The sequence below is a fragment of the Leptonotus elevatus genome, chromosome 15 (assembly GCF_054856555.1).
Source record: "Leptonotus elevatus isolate MCC_2025b chromosome 15, RoL_Lele_1.0, whole genome shotgun sequence".
Taxonomy (NCBI): domain Eukaryota; kingdom Metazoa; phylum Chordata; class Actinopteri; order Syngnathiformes; family Syngnathidae; genus Leptonotus; species Leptonotus elevatus.
This window is the reverse complement of record NC_141253.1, coordinates 2,070,508-2,090,741: the sequence shown is the minus strand read 5'-3', so window position 1 is coordinate 2,090,741 and position 20,234 is coordinate 2,070,508. Positions and strand designations below refer to the sequence as shown.

Genomic DNA, 20,234 nt, shown 5'->3' with positions numbered 1-20,234 from the left:
CAAATGAAATACTCACAGAAAGTTTGGAATATTGGCTTTTGAATTTTGCTGTTCAGATCCTTGTTTAAAAAAAAAAAAAAAATGCGACAATTGAAAGGCCATTCAAAAGTTTTAAAGTAGGACTCTATCCCAGTGGCTTTGTATTTTTTTTTATGTTCCGTTCACACATCCCTTTAACTCAATCTGGATTGGTCATCTGTTAATCTGTATACGTTTGACAGTCAATCTGAATCCAGTGAATCCAAACTGGTCTCCGAGCAATCCAGATCCAGACTGGCTGTCAGGAAATCCGACGACATTCAATCTGGATTGGAAATCTGGATTGTCTAGATTGGTCTTGTCTGCCAGGAAATCTGGATCCAGTCAATATGGATCGGTCCTCCTGTCTATCTGGAATGGTAGGCGGTCAATCTGTTGCGTTCCAATCAATACAAATGAATCTCCAGTTAATCTGTATTAGTTGCCATGAGATCCGGATTCAGTCGGGTTTGGTCGTCCACCTCGATTGGTCTCTGAATTGTCTGCACTGGTGGCCATTCAATCTACATCCTGGATTAGTGACCAGTCACATCCAAACGAGTCTCCAGTCAATCCGGATCCATTGGACCTGGATTGGATCTGTATGGGTCACCTGTCAATCTGGATTGGCTCCCAGTCAATAATGGAATCTGGAGCGATCCGGATTGGTTGGCATTGGTGACCAGTACATCTGTTGCCCAGCAACCGTCCGAGCGAGATGGGTGTCGCTTGGATCCCGCAGCGGGTTCCACAACACGTGACCGCCAAGACTCGAGAGTGGTTTTTGATCAAATGTATTAACAGTACAGTTGAATGGATACAGTACACGTTTCCAGGGATTGTCTCGCTGACAACGCTCTTCACATACAATGTGTACAAGATGCATCTGCTCGGAATTCACATTCAAAGTCCATGGAGAAAAAACTCCTATATATAAAAAAAAAAAATATATATTAAAAATAATAAAATCACGCTCCCATGTCAAAACGTTGTGGACGCTCCACAGGGGGCAAAACATTTTTGAAACGAACCTTTTACTCAACCAATCGGTCCATCGGGGCTTTTTGTACAAACACGCTGATTAAAAACAGTTCTTAATTAATGGCTGCAGCAGATGAATGCAAAACAACAATTGGAGCAGCGAAATAAGCGAGTCAAGAGAGAAAACACGTGATTTCTTTTTTCAAAAACGTTCTTTTCAGGGCGAGACCTTAAAATGAAGGCTTCATTGCGAGTCATCGGAAACAAAATCTATCCAGTGCAGTGCTGCCTTGACTTTCGAGTTGAATTCCTCTCCAGATAATAACTCGATGTGTATTTGAAGGTAGAGTTTGAAGTCTTAAAAAAAAAAATACTTGTCAAATATGTTTTAAAAAAACGGTATGACCTCACAAAAGAGACAACAAAAGTTTAAAAAGGAGAATTGTGAAGCTCTCTACTTCTGTCTTGTCAGGTCAATTCATCGCCTTGCTTATATTTCTAATTGATTGTGCATTCTCCAAAAAAATTACAACACTGAACCGGTAACATTTCATGTTTGGCAATTTCTCCATCAAGGCTAGCCATGTAGCTTGATGCGTGTTGCTTAATCTCTCCGAAATCTCGCGAGCAGCTTTAACATCTGCAAGCGTGGTCACGGAGCTAAATTCAACTCGGATCTCAAGGCATCACTGTACCGCTCCAGGTTCAAATTTAATAGCAATCAAACAAAATGGCCGCTTCCAACCAAAATGGGAGACTGGGCATGGTTTCTCGACACGGTGTTGCGTTAAACAGTCTTTTGGAGCTGAATTTGTTAAAAAGTTCCATGTCGTGTGTTCCACACGTGAAATATGGTGAATTTATGAGTATGGAAAAGCCCTCAAAATGGCGTTTTTTTTTTGTTTTAGGTTTTTTTTGGCCTTTGAATAACGACGAAGAAACAAATTGACTTCAAGACTTGCCGCCAATAGTTCAACCATCATCCTTGGAGGCGTTTTCCTCCGCATTCCGGTCTTGGTACAAAGGCAACCTCTTGGCCTTGAGATTCCGATTCCGATTCCTCTCCTCGTTATCCAGTACTTGCAGGAAATCAACCAAGAGATAGACATATGCAGTAAAGTTGATCATTTTGTTTTTGGATGGGTCATCGAGTCCACTTTACCTCCTTCTGGGTCTTCGGCGGCACCGCCGTTGTCGCTGTGGGCGTCAGCGGTGGCGACCGTCTGCTTGGGCTTCTCGCTGGCCACGATTCTCAGCCGGGCGCTCTCGAAGACGGACTTGATGACGATGGAGTCCTCGTAGATCTGCAGTGGTAATAATACAAGAATTAGAGGTGCAAGTGTTGATCGCCAGTCCTCGAAATGTTCATCAAACCCAACTTGTATGTAAGCCAATATTTTACATTTGAAAAATGTCTCAGCACCAAAGGAAAAAAAAAAGTGAATACATTAGGTTTATCAAAATAAATCAACTAAATCAGATCTGTATATTATGATAATATGCAGTAAAACTCCCTCACTCCCTCTGGTGTGATATTAATGAACTGATATTAATAAAATTATTGATTCTGGAGTCATTTTCACAATTTAGAGTTTGTGATCATTTCTTTTTCTTGTGTTGGTGCGTCACCTAGTGGCTGAATGGCAGCTGCGTTTGCGCTAAACGCGAAGACAGGAAACCGGAAGTTCATTGTAGCTAACAGGAAGTGCAACATTTGTGTTTTCTTCTACTTTATTCTTGTTGAAGCATCAACTGTAAGTGATTTTTTTATGGCTCTATCGCGGAAAGTACATATACCATGAAGAATGTGTGAGCTGAATGGTAGTTTATTAATTTATTTTCGTATTTTACCTCGTAAAATCGCTAGCAGGCTAATGCTAATCGCGATTGCTAACTGTTTAGCACAGGCACAATTTTGGGTGTCTGATTATCATTAGTCACGTGTATGAATTTAAAAATATATTTTTCTTCCATTCATTCACTTCAACTCAGGTTCAACTCAGTGGGGCAGAGAGGCTGATTGATTCCAAAAAGATTTGATAGTGACATCCATAAATCGACATGAATTACGGTGTGTACCTTCTGCGTACCTTGATTTGTAGCTTAAGGTTCATAATTCTACTTTTAGCTTAGCCTCACGAGTCACGTGTTGTTGTCAGTGTACAGAAAGGTAAACATACCAGTAAGACACAGACACTTGTGTGCTAAATTGTCTTACCGGTGAGGACAAAGACCATACTATGATACTAATACATATCAAGCATATGGAATAAATTCATAAACCAAGTCGAGTCCGAATTCTGGCGGTTCACCTGAGATCCTTCCAGGTTGTACGTTTGAGCGTTGTGACACAGCAGGAAAATGTCCTTCTCCAGATCCCCCACACTTCTGTACTTGTGATTTCGCACTCGCTCCTGTCAAAACAACAACAACAACAACAACAACACGTCAACAATAGGAATGAGGACTGCGCGTTTACGGACGCTTACCCTGATCCGTCGGAAGTCCACGGGCTTTCGGATCAGCTCGTAGTACTCGGGGGCTTCCTTCCTGGAAGGCAGCTGGACAAAACCTTTGCTAATCTGTCGACCTAAACTGGAAGGATAACGAAAGTGACATTTTATTTGACAATGGGTTAGAATGTTGTCATGAAATGCTTGTTGTTATTGGATTTTAATAAATCGAGGCGCCCTTTTTGGGGACCCGTCAAGCTTCTCTCTTCTGTGGACAGGTTATAAGTGAATTGGGAATAGAGCTGACTGTTACTTTGTTATACTTTAATGCGATCCACTATAAAAGTTTGAATTCCACCAAATGGGACATTTGACAAAAATATTTTCTCACCCGTCCTTGTAGTTGACCACCATATCGACCAGCGTGCTCAGTTGCCGGGTGAGCTCAGGCGGATTCGGGGGCAGCTTCTGGGCAGGCGGTCGCCCTCGTTTTCGTTTGACCTTTTCGCCAGCGGTGTCCTGCGCCGCCGCCGCTGGCGCCGGCGGCTCCTTGTCGCGTCGTTCGTCTCGTTTGCGCTTCTTCAGGCCGCCGCCGTCCTCCTCCTCCATCTTCCCGCCGGCTTCCGGCTGTAGTTTAGGAATAGTGCATATTTCTGGTTACTGATGAGGTGAGAAAGGTCGTGTGTGCGATTTCCTATCAAGGCTGGACTGGCACAAAACAATCGGCCCTGGCATTTGGGCTGACGTGTGCACGCCGCCGACGCACGCTTGCAACTTTCTCTGTACTTAGGTTTGTTCCTGCTTAATACGGTATGAAATTATGAATGCGTTGAGCAAGGTTCTGGATATGTGTGCATTTGATTTCATGATGACCGCGTGATAATAGAGGAAAAAATAATAACTAAAACACGCCAGTCCACTGATCTGCCCTATTTGCCAGTCCAGCCCTGGCTATCATGAGAATTGAGTAACATTGTGTACGAAAAATGGCTAAAAATGTCTGTCTTCTTCTAGAAATGATTCCTGTTATAAGTAGATAAATGATATATTTTTGGGTTAGTTTAGTTGAATAATTTGCAATTTAGTAAACCTACGTTCACTAAAGTAAAGCTCAGTAGAATTTGTAAAGTTTTAATATTATTATTATTATTATTATTATTGATCATTTTATTATTTATTTATTTATTTATTTATTTTTACCATGAACTCACTGGATTTGATTTAAAATCAATATTTCAGGGTGAGGTGACCAATATGATATAATGTGGTTAGCATTTTTTTTTTTTTTTTTATTAATTAATAATTTTTTTATTCTTAGAAAATACATTTGTTCAACTCTATTCCATTTTTTTTTTAAATTACATTAAATTGTAATGCAGGGTTTTTAGAGAAAAAAGGATCAATATATATTTATTATATAATAATATATAAATATTTATTAATGAAAATGTTGTTTTGTACCATTTTATTTAGTCACACTTCGCCACCAATCATTTGCGCTCTCTTGTCCTTTGTGCAAATTATTATTTTTTTAACCGCATTGTGGCTTGCCTTCCAGTTTGTGCTGCAACCGCTGCTTTTGTTTGTTGTTTTTTCACCCCGCCGATATCATTTTGAGGGGTTTCGGAGACGCCGGCGTGCATGCAAGCAGATCCGCCGCCAGGGATGGCGCTACACAGTGGCTGGGGGGGCTGGGGGGGGCAAAAGCCACATCACCAATCTGTGTTTTAGCCCTTTCAGCATTTTATTTGCTATTTGTAAGGTACATTTATAAACTATTTTCTCAGCCCGCCTCCTATGTTATGGGTCAAGCCCCCCCCCCTTTAGCCTCGGGAGAGAGAGAAACATCCTAGCGCCGTCTGTCCACGGCTGCAGGGCACATGCTAAACAACACGGATCGTCAAGGACACGCTTGGCGGCGTGCTGAGATGTTGGTAAACAAACTATATGCACACAGGCGGGCGATTAGGCGGCGGCGGCTGTGTGGCGGTGGGAGAGGTGCTCGGGAGACGAGAACGGGGGCGGGGTGGTGGAGTAGGGGTGTGGGTGGGGGGGGGGGGGGTAGGTGGGGGGGTGCGTCTGCAGCATCACCCTGGAGGAATGAAGGCGTAATTCCCCCGGCAGCCGTCCGCATTCCCGCCACACCAAGCCTTGCCTCCTCCCTGCCTAATCTGACTGAGATTACACTCCCCCCCCCCCCCTCTCGCACGCTCCCTCTCTCGCAACACATGCATCCGGGAATGTCGGGATGTTTACCTGAGCGCAGTCTGCGGGATCCAGCGCGGCGGCGGCGACGGCGGCAGCGGCGGGGGAGAGAATTAGCAAGCCCGCATAGCAGCGAGCCGCTACTCTCTTCATCAGCTGATCACTCAACGAGAAGCAGAAAGGGGGAGCATAGAGGGGTGGGGGTGGGATGGGGACGGGGGGGGGGGTATAAAAAAGAAGCGCTATGTTTTCATACACAAATCAATGAGGGGGGGCAATGCGGACGCTCCCGTCTGCATCGCTTCCCGACGTCTGCGCCAGGCCCCGAGCGCGTCTCCCTCTCCCTCCGCATGCTTTCAACATCCGGACTCCCTTTCTTCTCTTTTTTGCACCCCTCCCCTCAAAGGTCCGCTTTTGACTTTGCATTCCATCTGAGTTTAGCGGGGAAGCGGCCGCGACACACTCCCGGCCTGTAAACAACAAGGACTCGTATTACAAAAAACGAGGAAAAAAGGTTGAAAACGGCGGAGACTGCGGGGCGACATCTGCTTGCAGTTAAGCTATTAGTCGTGTTTTTCCATCGGGGCAAAACAAAAAACGGTAAAATAAAAATAAAAAGTTGCAGAAAGCTGGCTAAGCATAGCGACTAAAATGAGCATTCGGACAAGCCGAGCCAAGAACGAGCGAATAATTGTAACTATCGGCCCAGTGCACACATAGCGATAACCGAGCTGACTTTCAGCCCCATTTCTGCCTTCTACTAAAGTTCGACATAGGAACGATTATTAAGAGCCTGCTCGATGTGACCAATCACGCTTGTCTTTTGGAAAAGAGAAATCGGGTCTGATTATCATACGAGTACACCGAAAGTTAAACACATTTCGATTTTTAACTTTGTAACACATATTAAAACGCGAGCGACCTCGTCTGGCTTTGGACGACTCCTAATCGAGGAGCTCCGTGATAATCGGTCCTTCGATGACTTTGGTTGCAAGGAAGAAATCGGCCCGATTTGTCGTCCTCGTTACATTTACAGCCCACCAAAGTCACTGATTATCAAAGGTCTTGTCGATGTGACCAAAAAAAAAAGAAAAGCCCCTTATCATACCGACATGGTGATAATCGTAATGATTTTTGAGCCCAATTTCTCTCGTCTATTCAAACATGATGTGATGAGTAAGCCCCTATCACGGTGGCCATTTAAAGCAGGGTACGCACATAACGATCATTGGGTCGATTTTCAGTCCCAATTTCCGATTTCCAACCCCACTGAGCTTTGGATGACTCCTCGTCACTACGATATTACCGTCCCTTGATAATCGGTCCTTTGATTACATTACCGACAATTGGGCCGATTTCGAGCCGGATTTTCTCCCTTCCGCCAGTCAACAAAAGCGAAACAAGGATCTCGTAGATGTGACAAGTAGCCCCGATCGTGATGCCGATTTGAAGCCACACCTCCCGATAACCGATCAAAAGGTCTTGTAGAGGGTGACAATCATACCTTTTCACGCTGGCCATCTCAAGCCCGGTACACACATTCCGATAATCAGACTGATTTCTCCCAACCCGGAAAAAGTCAGCAAAGGACTGATTATCGAGGGTCTCATATGGATGTGACAAGTTGCCCCTATTATGTTGGTCATCTAAAAAGATGATACACGCGTACCGTTAATCAGGGGCTAATTTTGGCGTCTCCCTAAAAATAACACTGTTGATCGTTGTAATGCCGTTTTTTTTTTTTGTGATTTCCTTACGCTGTCTTGCGAACGAGCATTGGAGGCGGGTTGTGGAAAAAGTCAACTTAGCATTGTTGAATGCATTCTAACGGAGCGTCAGTGTTGCATTCGTGTGCAGCAGATGAATGCGGTGAAGCCGTCGCGTCGGTCGCGCGTTTTTTTCCCGGGAACCGCTCAAAAACCACTGCCTGTTGCCGTGGCAACAGCAAATTGATGGTTGGCGGCGGCGCTTGTATATGATTTGATTTGATTGCACTTGCTGGGAAGCCTCGCTCTCACACACAAACGCGAGCACACACACACACACACACACACAAATGCGTCATTTGTACTCCTGGTTTTTATTTCAATTGTGCACAGTTGTGGTTATCATGAGTAACTGGCGAGACGCGAGAGGATCATTAACTAAAGCTACATTTTGCTAGCATGCCGTGGATTTTGTTTTTTGACTTTTTAATGATCTTTTCTAGTTCTGTGTGATTTCTATTGTGCAATGTGGCACGGATGAATCACTGGAATTTGGTCGACAATGACTGGCTTCATTGGAGGGGATCCCAAATGACTACAGATTGTTGCTCGTGTGTAATTAAAGATACATTTAGCGACACTGATCAGTGTTACCTATGCACTCAAGCAACACAAAACTCAAGTATTTTTGCTGAATGCGAAAAAAAGAGAATGGCAAATTCCTCTTTGGACTGCGTTTTTCTCTTTCATCCAGAATTAGGACCTTCCGCAGTGATGAGCCTGTTACACACACACACACACACACACACACACACACACACACACACACACACACACACACACACACACACACACACACACACACACACACACACACACACACACACACACACACACACACACACAGAGAGAAAGACAGACAATATTTGGAGTCTTTTATGCCAAAATCAATAAATATGAATTTGCGCATACCTCCGCATGTGCTTTGGCGAAGTTAGCGTGCGCGTAGAGCAGCACGGCGATGTCATTGTGTCCTGCCTCCAAGGCAATGGACAAGGCTGTGCTGTCATCCTGGAGACAAATGAAGAAGCAGTGCAGAGTTCAGCAAACTCCACTCTGCTGCCACCTGCTGTGCCTCCTCGCAACTGCCGCCGCTATGTGCCTTAACTGCAACGATCACAAATAACTGGAGGGAGAAGCCGTCGGATTCATTGTATGAAATGTATCGTGGACCGAGTGTGCACTGGACTTTTTTGACCTTATGCATTATTTTCTAGTCATTCTTTTTATGTCTATTGTGCAAAGAGGCAGCTATTGTGATTTTTTTTTTATATAACACATACAGTGCGTGTAGTCATTTTCTATTTTGCGAGGTTAGGCATGGATGGATCGATATTAGACTCTGACCGTATTATAATAACTGCAAAACTATTAGAGTATAAAAATGACAGCTCTAAAATGACCTTTTTTGAAATAAAAAAAAATAGATCAATGGCATGACGCCATTGAATATCTATCTTATTTAATGTATTTTACTTAATAAAATATATAAAATATTTAGTACAGAAGGAAGGTGTATCATTTATTTAAATAAATAAATAATAATAAATAAAAAATAAAATATATATTTATAAAATATATAAAAAATATTAACACATATATTTATATGTGTTAATATTTTTTTCCTGTTTCAATTCAACCTTAGTAAGTCACGCTGTCCCATCACTGGTGGACCATTTTTAGAACAGACCCATAGGCTACTCATGTTGTCCTTGGGGCTAACTAGTACCCACTGGCCTTTCTTTTTTCTTTTTTTTGTAGGACAATGCACATTAATCAGCAGACGCATCTGTGAATTACAATTTTTTTACCCTACAGTATATTCTACTCATTTCTATTGTGCAGTTGACGGTTACAGTGATTTCGTATATGACATCAACTTTACAAACAATATTTCATCATGTGTGACCCCAGTATGTCATAGACTTTCTTTTTAACCTTGCAGACTATTTCCAGTCATCGCGCTCATTTCTATTGCGCGAGGTGTCGTTCATCACAACCGGCATCCCACTTGTGCCACGCCCGTTTCGGCCCGTCACTCACGCTATCCGTCAGCGCGGCGTCGCACTCGGCCTGGTCCAGCAGCAGCTTCACCATGGCGGCGTGGCCGTGCTCGCTGGCGCACATCAGCGCCGTGGAACCCTCGTCGTCCTGCGCGTTGACCACGGCGCCGCGGGCCAGCAGCGCCCGCACCATCTCCATGCGGCCGTGGCTCACGGCCAGCATCAGCGCCGTCTGGCCAGCCTGAGTGGCACATTGCGGCAATAACGCTTGACCTTAGATTATTTATAATAAATCTTCAAAAATCCACGCCTTCCGGGGTATTTAACGTTAAATATCAACTTTTTATATTAACATTGAACTCCCACTTTCCACGGCCACTTCCATACATACAAGTGACTGACCATCATTACCAGTTGTCCGATACTGCTCAGTAACCAGCAGGTCGTGGGTTCGAATCCCACCTCTGACATTGCGAATATATTCATGGCAACTATGCCAAGGTGTTTACATGTATACCAACTGACTATCAGAGTTCCACTTTTCTATCAAAATAAATGGAGGGTAGTGCATGCCTAGGTGGCGCTATTAGTTTTTTTTCTTCCATTTTTCCATTGGATATCATTAGTTCCACTTTTCCCATCTAAATGAATGGAGGGTAACACTTTTCCATATAAATTTCAACTTGCTTTAAAAAATCACGCCTCCCGAGTTCAAGTGTTCTTTTTATTCATTTATCGTTCAACTACAATTAATACTTAGTCATTTTCACATAATTTATCTTTGAATTTACTTCATAAGCATTCAGCTATTAGCATTTAGCTTTCAGCATTCCCACGCAATTTCTGCAGAAATTGCACTTCATCTCGTCTTACTTAGTTGTTATTACTCGATCAAAAGCCTGGTAGCCCGTGTTAAATTATTAACATTGTTTTTCAGTTTCAATTTATATTTTAGCCGTTTTGGATTTAGTTATAGCAGTATGGCTCAATGAATAGTATTGTATTCTTATCTGTCTCTTTCGCCTGAGAAGAAAAGGGGCAACAAGTTATTTTCCATGCTATCTAGAAGGGAGTGTAGTCTAGTACCGGTCTCGGTCGGAAGAGACAGGCCGATTTATTATTGTTTTTCTCTAATCTGATTTGTATTCCTGGGAACTTGCTGAACTTGCTGATGGGAGGAGACTTTTCGTATTCACCCACTTTTCAATAAATAATGATGTGCAGCAGAAGGAGGGACACACAATCTGAACAGACCACTGTTTGAGTGAGTTCAATTGTTGTCATCAAAAGCTTTTGATACCTTTGCAAAGGGACTTCTTCACCAGAATCTCACCATTCAGTTAATTGAACACGCAAAGAGTAGAATATAAATATTGTCTACTCTAACACCCGCAAGCTAGCTGGTGACGTGAGTTCAATAATGAAATGAAAATAAGGTACAAAATAATATTGACTGACCTGGCTGGCTTTGGCGTTGATGTCTCCTCTATCAAAGAGCTGCTCCACCACGTTCATGTCCTCCGGTCGGTCCACGGCGGCAAGCGCGGCCAGCATGATGGCCGTGTAACCCGCTTTGTTTTGCTTGTTGGCGTCGCACGCGTCTGCGGGCGGACGACATGATTCTAAGCGTACGTTGACATACTGTGCCGTAGAAACCGTCTCATGGAGCTGAAGTCAATGAATACCATTTTTTTAAAGATTTTGCCCATTAAAAAATCAAATCAAATCAAATTGTAACATTTGATAGGCATGTCAATCACAAAGAGATCCACAAAAAAAAGATTGTACCGGCATCTAGCAGCTTCTGGACCACTCCAAAGTTGGAGTGCGACACGCTGTAGTGCAGCGCCGTGTTGCCGTTGCCGTCGGCCATGTTGGCGACGTGTCGCAACAGCGAGGGCGAGATGACCCGGAAGCCGGACAAGTAGTCCTCCACGGACTCGACGGAGGCCGACTTGGGGCTGGACACGGAGAACCACTCCTGCTGGACCGTCTGCAGGCAGTCGCGCTGCAGGGGAGACAACGTAGCGCTCGGTCAAACGCAGTTATTCGGTCAACTTGTGGAGCTAGTTATTATGGTTGCGTGCTTTACGGCAAGTCCGCAAATATCCCATCTGGTTAGCATGAATATTTATAAATTTGGTCGCAGTCGGGCAAAATCTCTATGTGTAGTTGGACTTCGAAGGACAGCAATGACCTAAATGATTGTAAAATTGTTGGTTTCCAACCAAAATGGCCGCCTTCCTGTGTCTTTTCAGCCATGGCTTTTTGAGACTTTTTGTGGGTCTAATCTTCATAGACAAGCCCCAATTTCATGTCAAACTGGCTTTTGTGGCATCCAGTATACATGCTTAAAATCTGGACAAAATCTCTTGGGCTAGTTTGTCTTTGAAGAAGCCCTGTAATTGGCCCAAAAAAATAAAAATGGCAGCATCCACCCAAAATGGTCGCTTTAACTGCGTCTTTTTGGGCCTCACTTTTTTGTCAGCAAACCATTGATTAAAGAACATTTCACAAATTTGCATCGTCCATCCATCTAGAGTAAGTGGTTCAAGCTGGGCAGTCAAAATCTCGAGGAGTAGTCCGTCTTTGAAAGTCCCCTGAAAATGTCCAAAATGACCCACTTCGAACCAAAGTCACCACTATCTTTCAGCTTTCAGTTTTCAGGTATGGCTTCTTGCAGGATTCTTGTACGCACAGCCAGAACATGCACTTTAGCATTTTAGCATTTAGCATAAACTCACAAGCTCTCTGCTGGGCAAGCGCTTGCCGTCACTCAGGTGTGTCTTCAAGGCCTGGCAAGCGGACATCATCTTCTCGCTGAACTTGCACCTGGACACAAAGAGGAACATCAAATCGGCTTAATTGTAACACATGGATCCCAAACTCTCGTCCTCGTGGGCCCTCAGGCCTGAAGTTTTAGAGCAGGGTTTTACCAATTCCGGTCCTCAAGGTCCCGAGTCTTTGCAGGTTTTACATGTTTCCGCCTACCAACACACCTGATGCTAAAGATCAGGATCGTTATCGGGCATTGCCGATTCAAAGGATCAGCTCAGAAACCTGACAACGATCCCGACCGTCTGATTCAGTTGTGTTGCATAATGGTGGTGGTTTACATGCACAACGGCGCCCCCTAGAGCACGACTGCAGGCTTACCTCTTGGTTATTTGCGATTTTGCTGACCCTTTGGATGTCTTGCTGCTGACGACGCCTTTGACCCGTCTCGCTGCCGTTGAGTCCACCGGTGCCTCTCGCGACTTCCTGACCGAGACGCGGTCGGCCCCCTCGGGGCTGTCAGCGGCGGCGAGCTTGGGAGGTGGGTTCAACCTTCACAGAAGTATCAATTAAGGAATTGCAGAGCGAGCAAAAGATTAAAGAGGTGTCTACCCGCTGGCCGCTCTCATGAACTTCATGTTTTTCCTGGTGTTGCTGCAGCCCTGCTCGCCGTTTTCCCTCTTCGTGCTCTTGCGTGAGACGCCGAAAAGAGTTGATCCATCTCGACACAAAAAATGGATTCAAGTTAAACAATTGTATTCATTAGAACAAAACACTGAATCGTACCACGTCGCTACCTATTTATTGTGGCTTTGCGGTTTGCTCGCGACTGCACGTTGACTTCTGCGACTTAGCTCCAAATGTTTTATGTTTTTTCTTCCTTCTCATTCTAAATCGGACTTGTGCTTTTGTGAAAGAGAACGCTTGCACTCGCGCCGCTTCTTGCTCCCCTGACCGAGACATTCAATTTTAGACCCTCGACCACAAATTGCTGTGCAGCAAAATGGCTTCCAAAACCAGATAACATTCCAAACATTGCGAGTGTGTCAGAGGCAGCCACTTCCTTCCAAAGCTAAAAGGGTAAGTTTAACCCAGGCGTGAGAACGTTAAAGGAGGCTGTCCCACACAGGCAGAATTTTTTAAACCGCCGCATGACATTGTTGCCGTCTTTCGAGGACGATTTATGGTTGTTTACCTCTCACGGCGGACAAGGTCTGTTGTTCTAACAGCTGTATCATTCTTTTCACATCAGAGTCGTATCCGCCCTGCTGGCAGGAGTTGCAGGAGTCTTCTGGTAGTTGAATTTCTCTCTTGGCTGTGGCAGAGAATAAGCAAAAAAAAAAAATAGGGCTTTTGAAAGGTCATTTTAAATAGTATTTGAGACTTTGTGCAAGAGGTGTGAGTAACTTGAGGTTTTAACCTCCCAAGTTTCAAGTTACTGTGGCAAAAATCAAGCAGGTCAAGTCTCATCAATACCAAGTCAGTCATAGCTAGTCTTTTGCCAAGCCCTAAAATTGTTGACTTAAATCGGACTTTGTGTAACTTGAGTCCCCCGGCCTCTGCCTAGTGGTGTTAGAGCAGAGGTGGGCATCGAGGGCCGGAATCCTGCAGGTTTTGCATGTTGCCCTTCTCCAACACAGCTGATATATGATCAGCTCATCAGCAAGCTCCGCATAAGCCTGATAACGATCCTGTTGATTGGAATCAGCTTGTATTGGAAGTGAGAAACCTCCAAAACCTGCAGGACTCCGGCCCTCGAGGACCGAGATTGCCCACCTCTGTGTTAGAGAGTAATACATGGGGCGATTTCTTTACGGTGGTCCCAACATACAGCGTTTCGAGGTTACAAATGGTCTGCAAATTTTGAACTCGTTTTGCGCCGCCGTATGCATGTGATCAGAAGGTACTCTCAGTTAATACATACTGTTTTCGTTTGGATATTTGGCTTTATTTTTATGGCCTAAATGTGCTTCTCATATAAATATTTACCACAATCATGACTTTACTACGGCATTAGCACAGGTTAGGGACCCCCCTCGTACATGAATGTACAATCTCCCCAAAGAAAAGATCTACCTGAATCCGCTAGACCATCTTGAGCTGCAGCTTTGTTACTGGCTGATAGCGATGAGCTGTTTTTTCGCTCAGCGAAACCTTCAGTTTGAGGACCGCTACGTAGCTTCAGTACTGCCGGTAGCTTTTCTATGCAACTGTCCACCTCAGAATTGCACGGAGACGATGCAATCTGCTGACCGGCTGCACCATTTGAACCAGACAGATCCCGTATCTTCCCCTCCCCGACGCCAATGCTCCTGGTGTTCACCGGGTCAGGGAGATGGGATGGTCCAGAGGCCATGTTTTGAGTTTTAAGGCCAACCAGGAAGTTCTCATGAATGCTCATAAGTCCTACACCAAAGTCTCGGGTATTTGGTTTAGGGACTGTTCCTTCCAGGGGGCTGGTTCCAACGCTAACCGTGCGTGTCTTCAAGGCGCACTTGACATCTTTCACCCCTTTGCCGACTGACACTGTCCTCGTTGTGACCCCCTTGGCGGTGTTGGTGTGCTTGTGCTGGCTTCTGAGGACAGTATTTGTGCTGGAGTCGGTGCTGATGGCATGTCTTGTGTTTGTGAAACGAGACACGGAGCTGAATGCTGCGTTGGTACGCTGGGGTGACGTCTGAGGCGATGCCGCGAGTCCAAGACCTTTGACCGGATCCGTCAGCATGCCTCGAGAAACCATGTCCTTCGCCTGGGAGACGATCACATTCACAGAACAGTCTCCGCAGGCGACTGACATTAGTTCCTTACGCTCCTGCTTCTGCCACGGTTCTTCCGTATTGCTTTCGGCATCGCTTAGCTTCACCTCCACTCCGACTCCTTGAGAGTTTGTGGAAATGTGGACCCCCACGCCCTTCTCTGTGGTTTCTGCTCGCTCTCTTACCTCCCAGTGGCTCATGGCCAGATCTGGGCCAACGCTGACATTTTTCAACTCTGGGCCACAACATGATATGGCCACATTTTTCACTTGCATGGGCTCCCCCGTGCTGGCGTCTTTCAGCTGGACGTGGCTGCCCACCCCTTGGCTTGTGGTGTCGGGCCTCGCCTCGGTGCTGCAGCTTGCCACGGATGGCCTGGCGGAGGAGGCTTTGTCCACTCGGTTTCTAGCTTCTGCAGCCTGAAGCTCCAATTTCAGCCGGTTCATCTCAGCCTGGAGAGAGGATTCCTTCAACTCTGCCTCCAAGTGAATGGTTTTCTCCTTAAAGGCAGCAATGACTTGTTGCTGCTTTTGAATCTCTGCTTCGAATTCCGCGCTACGGCTAAGTTGACACTGTGGTGTAATGGAAGCATGACTGAGCTCTTTCATGGCTTCTCCGTCAACTGTCTTATCATCCTTATGGCAATGGCTTCTTCCTTGCCAGGTTGGATAATGTCCAGTCTTGATGGCTCTTTCGAGTGCCAGCATCTCCTCATCTCTGCCGCTGAAGTCATAGCAATCACTCTTCTCTTTGGTCTGGAGTTCTTCCTCAGCACTCCCCTCCGATTCCTTATTCCGGATCTTGAGTTCACAGGCCAGTTGCCTCTTTTCCTCCTGAAGGACTGAGATTTTCACCTTGAGTAAGGGGATGATTTTCACTTGCTCCTCCAGCTCCCTCAGCTTCTGCAGGGCCACCACCATTTGATCGCGGACATTCAGCAGCTGCGTTGGGCCGACACTCGAAACCGGGGTGCTTCTTCCGGATCCCTGAGGGCTTGACTGGAGGCAGCACAGAGAGGAGCCAAGAAGTCCATGCATGTCACTGTTGATGCCAGGAGCCTTGCCACCATTGTTGTTGTCGTCATAAGCGCTCAAACCAGTGAAGCGAGAGACAGAACCAGGGGAGCTCACGCCTCCAAAGCTCGCCAGTCGGCGACGGGTACCAAGAGAAAGGCTCGTTGACTCCGGCTCCAGGTTTAGGTGCTGCTCAGCGGCGGTCTGCTCCAACGACGGGTTTTGTTTTTGCAAAGGAGCCCTTGAAGCAGGTGAGGACTTCAATTCACCACTGCGATCTGATCCTTCATTTCTGGAAGGATGCCTTTCGGTGTTGGATCCATGTGGTGGAGGAAGAGGAGGTCGGCCCAGGAGTCTTGTGTCGTCACTGCTCGAGGACGACAGGGACTCGGCAGAATGCCACTGGCTGGACGAAACGCTGCCATGCGTTTTGTCCACATTGCCGATGGCCAGTCGAGGCCTCCTCTTAAGGCTTAGCCGCTTAATGTTGATGCTGTTTTGGAGACTCTTGGAGAAGTCCAGTTGACTCCCGTGGTCAGTCTCCAGGCAGTTAGGGACACCTAAAGTGGAGAACCTTTATATTACGACTCTTGCAAAAGAAAAGAAAATAAGCCTTCTCAAGCAGGTATACAAAATTAAATCTGAATGCTTCTTTATGCACCGTCAAGCCTTACCCTCCTCAACCTCTCTGTTTCAAATGTTCTTTTTGTCTATCGCAATGCCTTTTGCCATCATATCACATCACTGAGGCCGTCCCACACAAATAGGAGGGACATCAAACCGAGGAGGGTTCGGCCATCCTGCACAAACTGTTTTTAGCAAGAACTATCCCGAAAATGTCATGTCTCGCTACACGGACCGGACTTACTCTATAATTACCGCTCAAGTTTCCCTTTAAATGCCAGCTGCTGCTCTGGGCTCTTGTCTCTTCACCACAGACTTCTTTCACAAAGTTTGGAAGAGTTATTTTGTGAGCTGTTAACTTCATGAAAAATGAGCACTTGATTTGACTGCAGTTGAACGCCATTTGAATATATGCTTTTATTCATAGGCTTGACACACATGAAAGCCAGTCAAAGAAACAATCATTGTTACCTGAAACATTGCGGAAGCCGCCTTGCGCCATGACGACGTTTCAACAGCTCACCCTCTTAACTATCCGCGAAGAGCCGTGCATCGCAATGCACTGTGGCGACGTGCTCATCTTGATTGATCGCCATTGTGCCGCACAAGAGCAGCATCTCACGTTCAACCTCTGTGCCTCTCTCGCTCGCTGTTATACACACACAGAGCACATTCAGCAGTTGAATGCAGCTCAGTGTACAATGCTTACATAAAGGAAATTCTATACTGCTAATATTGACTTAGCACTTTTAACACTCGTGGTGGAAAGTATTGTACTTCATTACTTCAGTACTAAAGATTTTGAAGTATCTGTAGGCTACTTGACCATGTATTTTACTGACATCGTTTTACCTTTACTCCATACATTTGAAAACAGATGCTTTACTTTCTTCTCCTTACTTTGATTTATTTTTTAATTTTTATTTTATTATTTACAAAAACAGCGACGGCAACTTTGTTTTAAAGGATTCTCCTGCTAATCTGAAAAATCACAAAAGGTAAGGTGTATTTTTTTTTCCAGTTGTTATAATTTGCTAATTTTATGGTTTTTGTTGCTTAAGTCACAATGTTACATATTTTTATCCTTGATTAATTTCGTTTCAAGAGCTGCCCAATTTCTTGTTTTTAACTCGTTTGGTCACACCTCTTGCCACAGTAGTTTTTACAACAGAACATTATAGTGTCTAAAATTTTATTTTTTGTTTCATTATAATTATATATATATATATAAATAAATAATACGGGTTATCATATCATAAACTGTACGGAGGGGAATAACTAATCCGCGTGGACTGCGTATCCCACATTGCAACGCGTCGTGTCGCATGATGATGACGTAACTGCCAGCGCGCCTCATTTGTCTCCAGTCTGTCTCTGGTGGATGAAAAGGACCTTCGAAACGTATTTAACGGTGTGTATTATTCGCAATGCGTAATTCTGAAGTGTGTATAGTTTTATGTTTGTGGGTAATTACTTCGTTGCTATACCGTACTGCCTTCGAAAGCGACGCGATGATGCATTGACGCAATGTTTTCACTTACGACGAGCTAGTTATCCAAGTAGCAGTTAAACACTTGCTTTAACATTGGCTTAGCTTGCTTCATTTATTTTATTTTATTTTTTAATCAGACATTCCTGCCACGATGTCCCAGCAAGCGGGACCCTCCGCTATGGACTCCCCGGCGTTGGTGGTCACGACTACCGTGCAGAAATATGCCATGAAGAAGAAGGAGATCCTGAACGCCGAGGAGAGTGAACTGTATGAGCTGAGCCAGGCTGCGGGCATCACCATGGACCAGGAGGTGTTCAAGTTAGTGTGGGGGATTCAATTCAGGTTTTTTATTTTTTTTAATATCACCGGTTCACAACAGAAGGGATGTCAAGGTACTTTGGATTTGAAACGGGGCTAGAACCGCATGATAAAACACAAGAGGAAAAATAGATACAGTAAGTACATATAACATAAATGTCCGACACATCTGGTACAGTAAGTCACATAAATACAACATCAAATTGTACTGACTGTCCATCAACAACATAAGTGTCAAGACTCGAGAACCAGATTGTAATCCCCTTTGCGCTCTATTGACATCCGCATTGTCTGTGTAGGATCATGGTGGACTTGCTGAAGATGAATGTGGCCCCTCAAGCAGTCTTCCAGACTCTGAAGGCCATGTGCGCCGGCCAGAGGGTCCCCGAGAGCTGCGGCGGAGAACCCGCCACTGTCTCACATGGCACCGGCATCCCCTCGACCAAGGCTGAAGCGAGAGGTTAGTTAGTTTGTGCTTTGTGTGGACATGCAGATGGGAGATACAATGTAACTGGCCGCTCGTCTGCAATCTCTTAATCTGTTTTATTTTCCTCACACTTCAACAAGATGACAGTTTGAGCTCCGGCAAGAGTGCTAAACTCCCTGCAGGTGGCCCCACGGGGCCCGGATCTCGAGCCACCAGGGTCAGCGCCAAGATGGCGGCCTATGGCGCCCAAGACGTCGGCAGCGCTCCTCATGCTCAAGGTCTTGCTCAAGTGTTTGCTTTGATTCAGCTTTCCTTGTGCGTGAGTCTGTGTTTGTGACTGTGTTACTTAATATGTTGATTTGTCTCTGTGTATGAAGTCTTTTTTTTTATATATTTTTTTATTTTTTTTTATTTTATTTTTTTTCTGTGTATGAAGTCTGTTGGTGTGTGTTTCGTGAAGTGTTATTGTGGATTTCTTAATGTGTCTATGTGTGCTAACCACAATATAAATAGTAATTAGCCATGAAGCAAAAGTTTTTTTTTTCTTGAACAAAAAGTTTCAAATTTCTAGCAAAATGCGTATGCGGCGTATTCTCCCCATCCGGAGTGTTTGTGCTGCCCCCCCCCCCCCCCCCGCATCATCTCTTCCCTTTTTCATATTTCCTTACGGTTCATCAGCAGTGCGAAGCAAAGCGGCATCATCTTCATCAACGTGTCCTGCCGACAAGACACGCGAGGCCTCTGGCCAGCGGGCGCAGCGGCAGCCCAGCACCAGCAGGGGGCAGAAGACCAAGAGCTCTGGAAGCAGCAGCTCCTCCTCGCAGATGTAAATACTACTACACATCAATCATGTAAATACTACACTAGTACGTCATCATTCATGTACAATTCTTTAGCCAGTTAGCCATTTTACACATGTATGATAGGTACATTTTGTTCCACTTTAGTGTTTCCCAACCTTTTATTGAGTTAAAACTCACATTTGACATATAGCAGGGAGAGATGAAGAATAATTTTGTAAGGAAGTGTGTCAACTTGGACTGCCGGATGCACGTTATATATCAACAAAATCATGGCTGAGTGGCTTGTAACTCTGGGAAACATGAGTCCCAGACACTGGTGAGCAAATCAAGCTCTGGTCATGGCACGCACGACGCGTTGGTTGGGAATCGCTGCTTTAGTTCTATTAGTTAATTGTAAAATCATGTCACAAATAATAAATTGCACTCATTCTGCCAGCAGTTGCCGAGCGGGTCTTTAAATATTGTTCAATTTTGTTTTCATAATAAACTTTAAAATGACAATTTTTTTTCTGTCTTATTTATCGGGTAGTTTAATTAGTTAATAGATTTTGAAAAAAAGGGAGATTTATTCTTATTGCCTGACATTTTTTCAAGGAAAAT

General features: G+C 44.8%; 2 protein-coding genes across 7 annotated transcripts; one reads left to right on the top strand and one right to left on the bottom strand.

Annotated features, from left to right (window-relative positions):
* Nucleotides 1–796: 796 nt before the first annotated feature.
* LOC147161509 (KN motif and ankyrin repeat domain-containing protein 2) lies at nucleotides 797–17,378 on the bottom strand. Of its 4 annotated transcripts, XM_086096382.1 has the most exons (11): nucleotides 17,066–17,378; nucleotides 14,278–16,530; nucleotides 13,397–13,516; nucleotides 12,814–12,922; nucleotides 12,583–12,753; nucleotides 12,171–12,258; nucleotides 11,215–11,434; nucleotides 10,885–11,027; nucleotides 9,467–9,667; nucleotides 8,336–8,434; nucleotides 7,719–8,143 (listed from the first exon to the last, which is right to left on the bottom strand). In XM_086096382.1, the coding sequence occupies exons 1-11, from the start codon at nucleotides 17,094–17,096 to the stop codon at nucleotides 8,120–8,122; spliced, it is 3,459 nt and encodes a 1,152-aa protein (XP_085952508.1). In that variant the 5' UTR covers nucleotides 17,097–17,378; the 3' UTR covers nucleotides 7,719–8,119. The 4 variants fall into 4 exon arrangements, with proteins under 4 accessions (XP_085952510.1, XP_085952511.1, XP_085952508.1 ...); XM_086096383.1 differs by lacking the exons at nucleotides 13,397–13,516; nucleotides 14,278–16,530; nucleotides 17,066–17,378 and adding an exon at nucleotides 12,999–13,198; XM_086096384.1 differs by lacking the exons at nucleotides 9,467–9,667; nucleotides 10,885–11,027; nucleotides 11,215–11,434; ... (4 more) ...; nucleotides 14,278–16,530; nucleotides 17,066–17,378 and adding exons at nucleotides 797–2,078; nucleotides 2,162–2,303; nucleotides 3,312–3,413; ... (1 more) ...; nucleotides 3,844–4,079; nucleotides 5,709–5,813 and having other exon boundaries at nucleotides 5,914–8,143; nucleotides 8,336–8,530.
* On the top strand, nucleotides 2,733–20,135 carry mzt2b (mitotic spindle organizing protein 2B). Of its 3 annotated transcripts, XM_086096388.1 has the most exons (6): nucleotides 2,733–2,753; nucleotides 2,992–3,070; nucleotides 18,224–18,428; nucleotides 18,704–18,864; nucleotides 18,972–19,109; nucleotides 19,513–20,135. In XM_086096388.1, exons 2-6 carry the CDS (start codon nucleotides 3,061–3,063, stop codon nucleotides 19,659–19,661), a joined length of 663 nt encoding a protein of 220 aa, XP_085952514.1. In that variant the 5' UTR covers nucleotides 2,733–2,753; nucleotides 2,992–3,060; the 3' UTR covers nucleotides 19,662–20,135. The 3 variants fall into 3 exon arrangements, with proteins under 3 accessions (XP_085952514.1, XP_085952513.1, XP_085952515.1); XM_086096387.1 differs by lacking the exon at nucleotides 2,733–2,753 and having other exon boundaries at nucleotides 19,510–20,135; XM_086096389.1 differs by lacking the exon at nucleotides 2,733–2,753 and having other exon boundaries at nucleotides 2,996–3,070; nucleotides 18,224–18,404; nucleotides 19,510–20,135.
* Nucleotides 20,136–20,234: the final 99 nt, after the last annotated feature.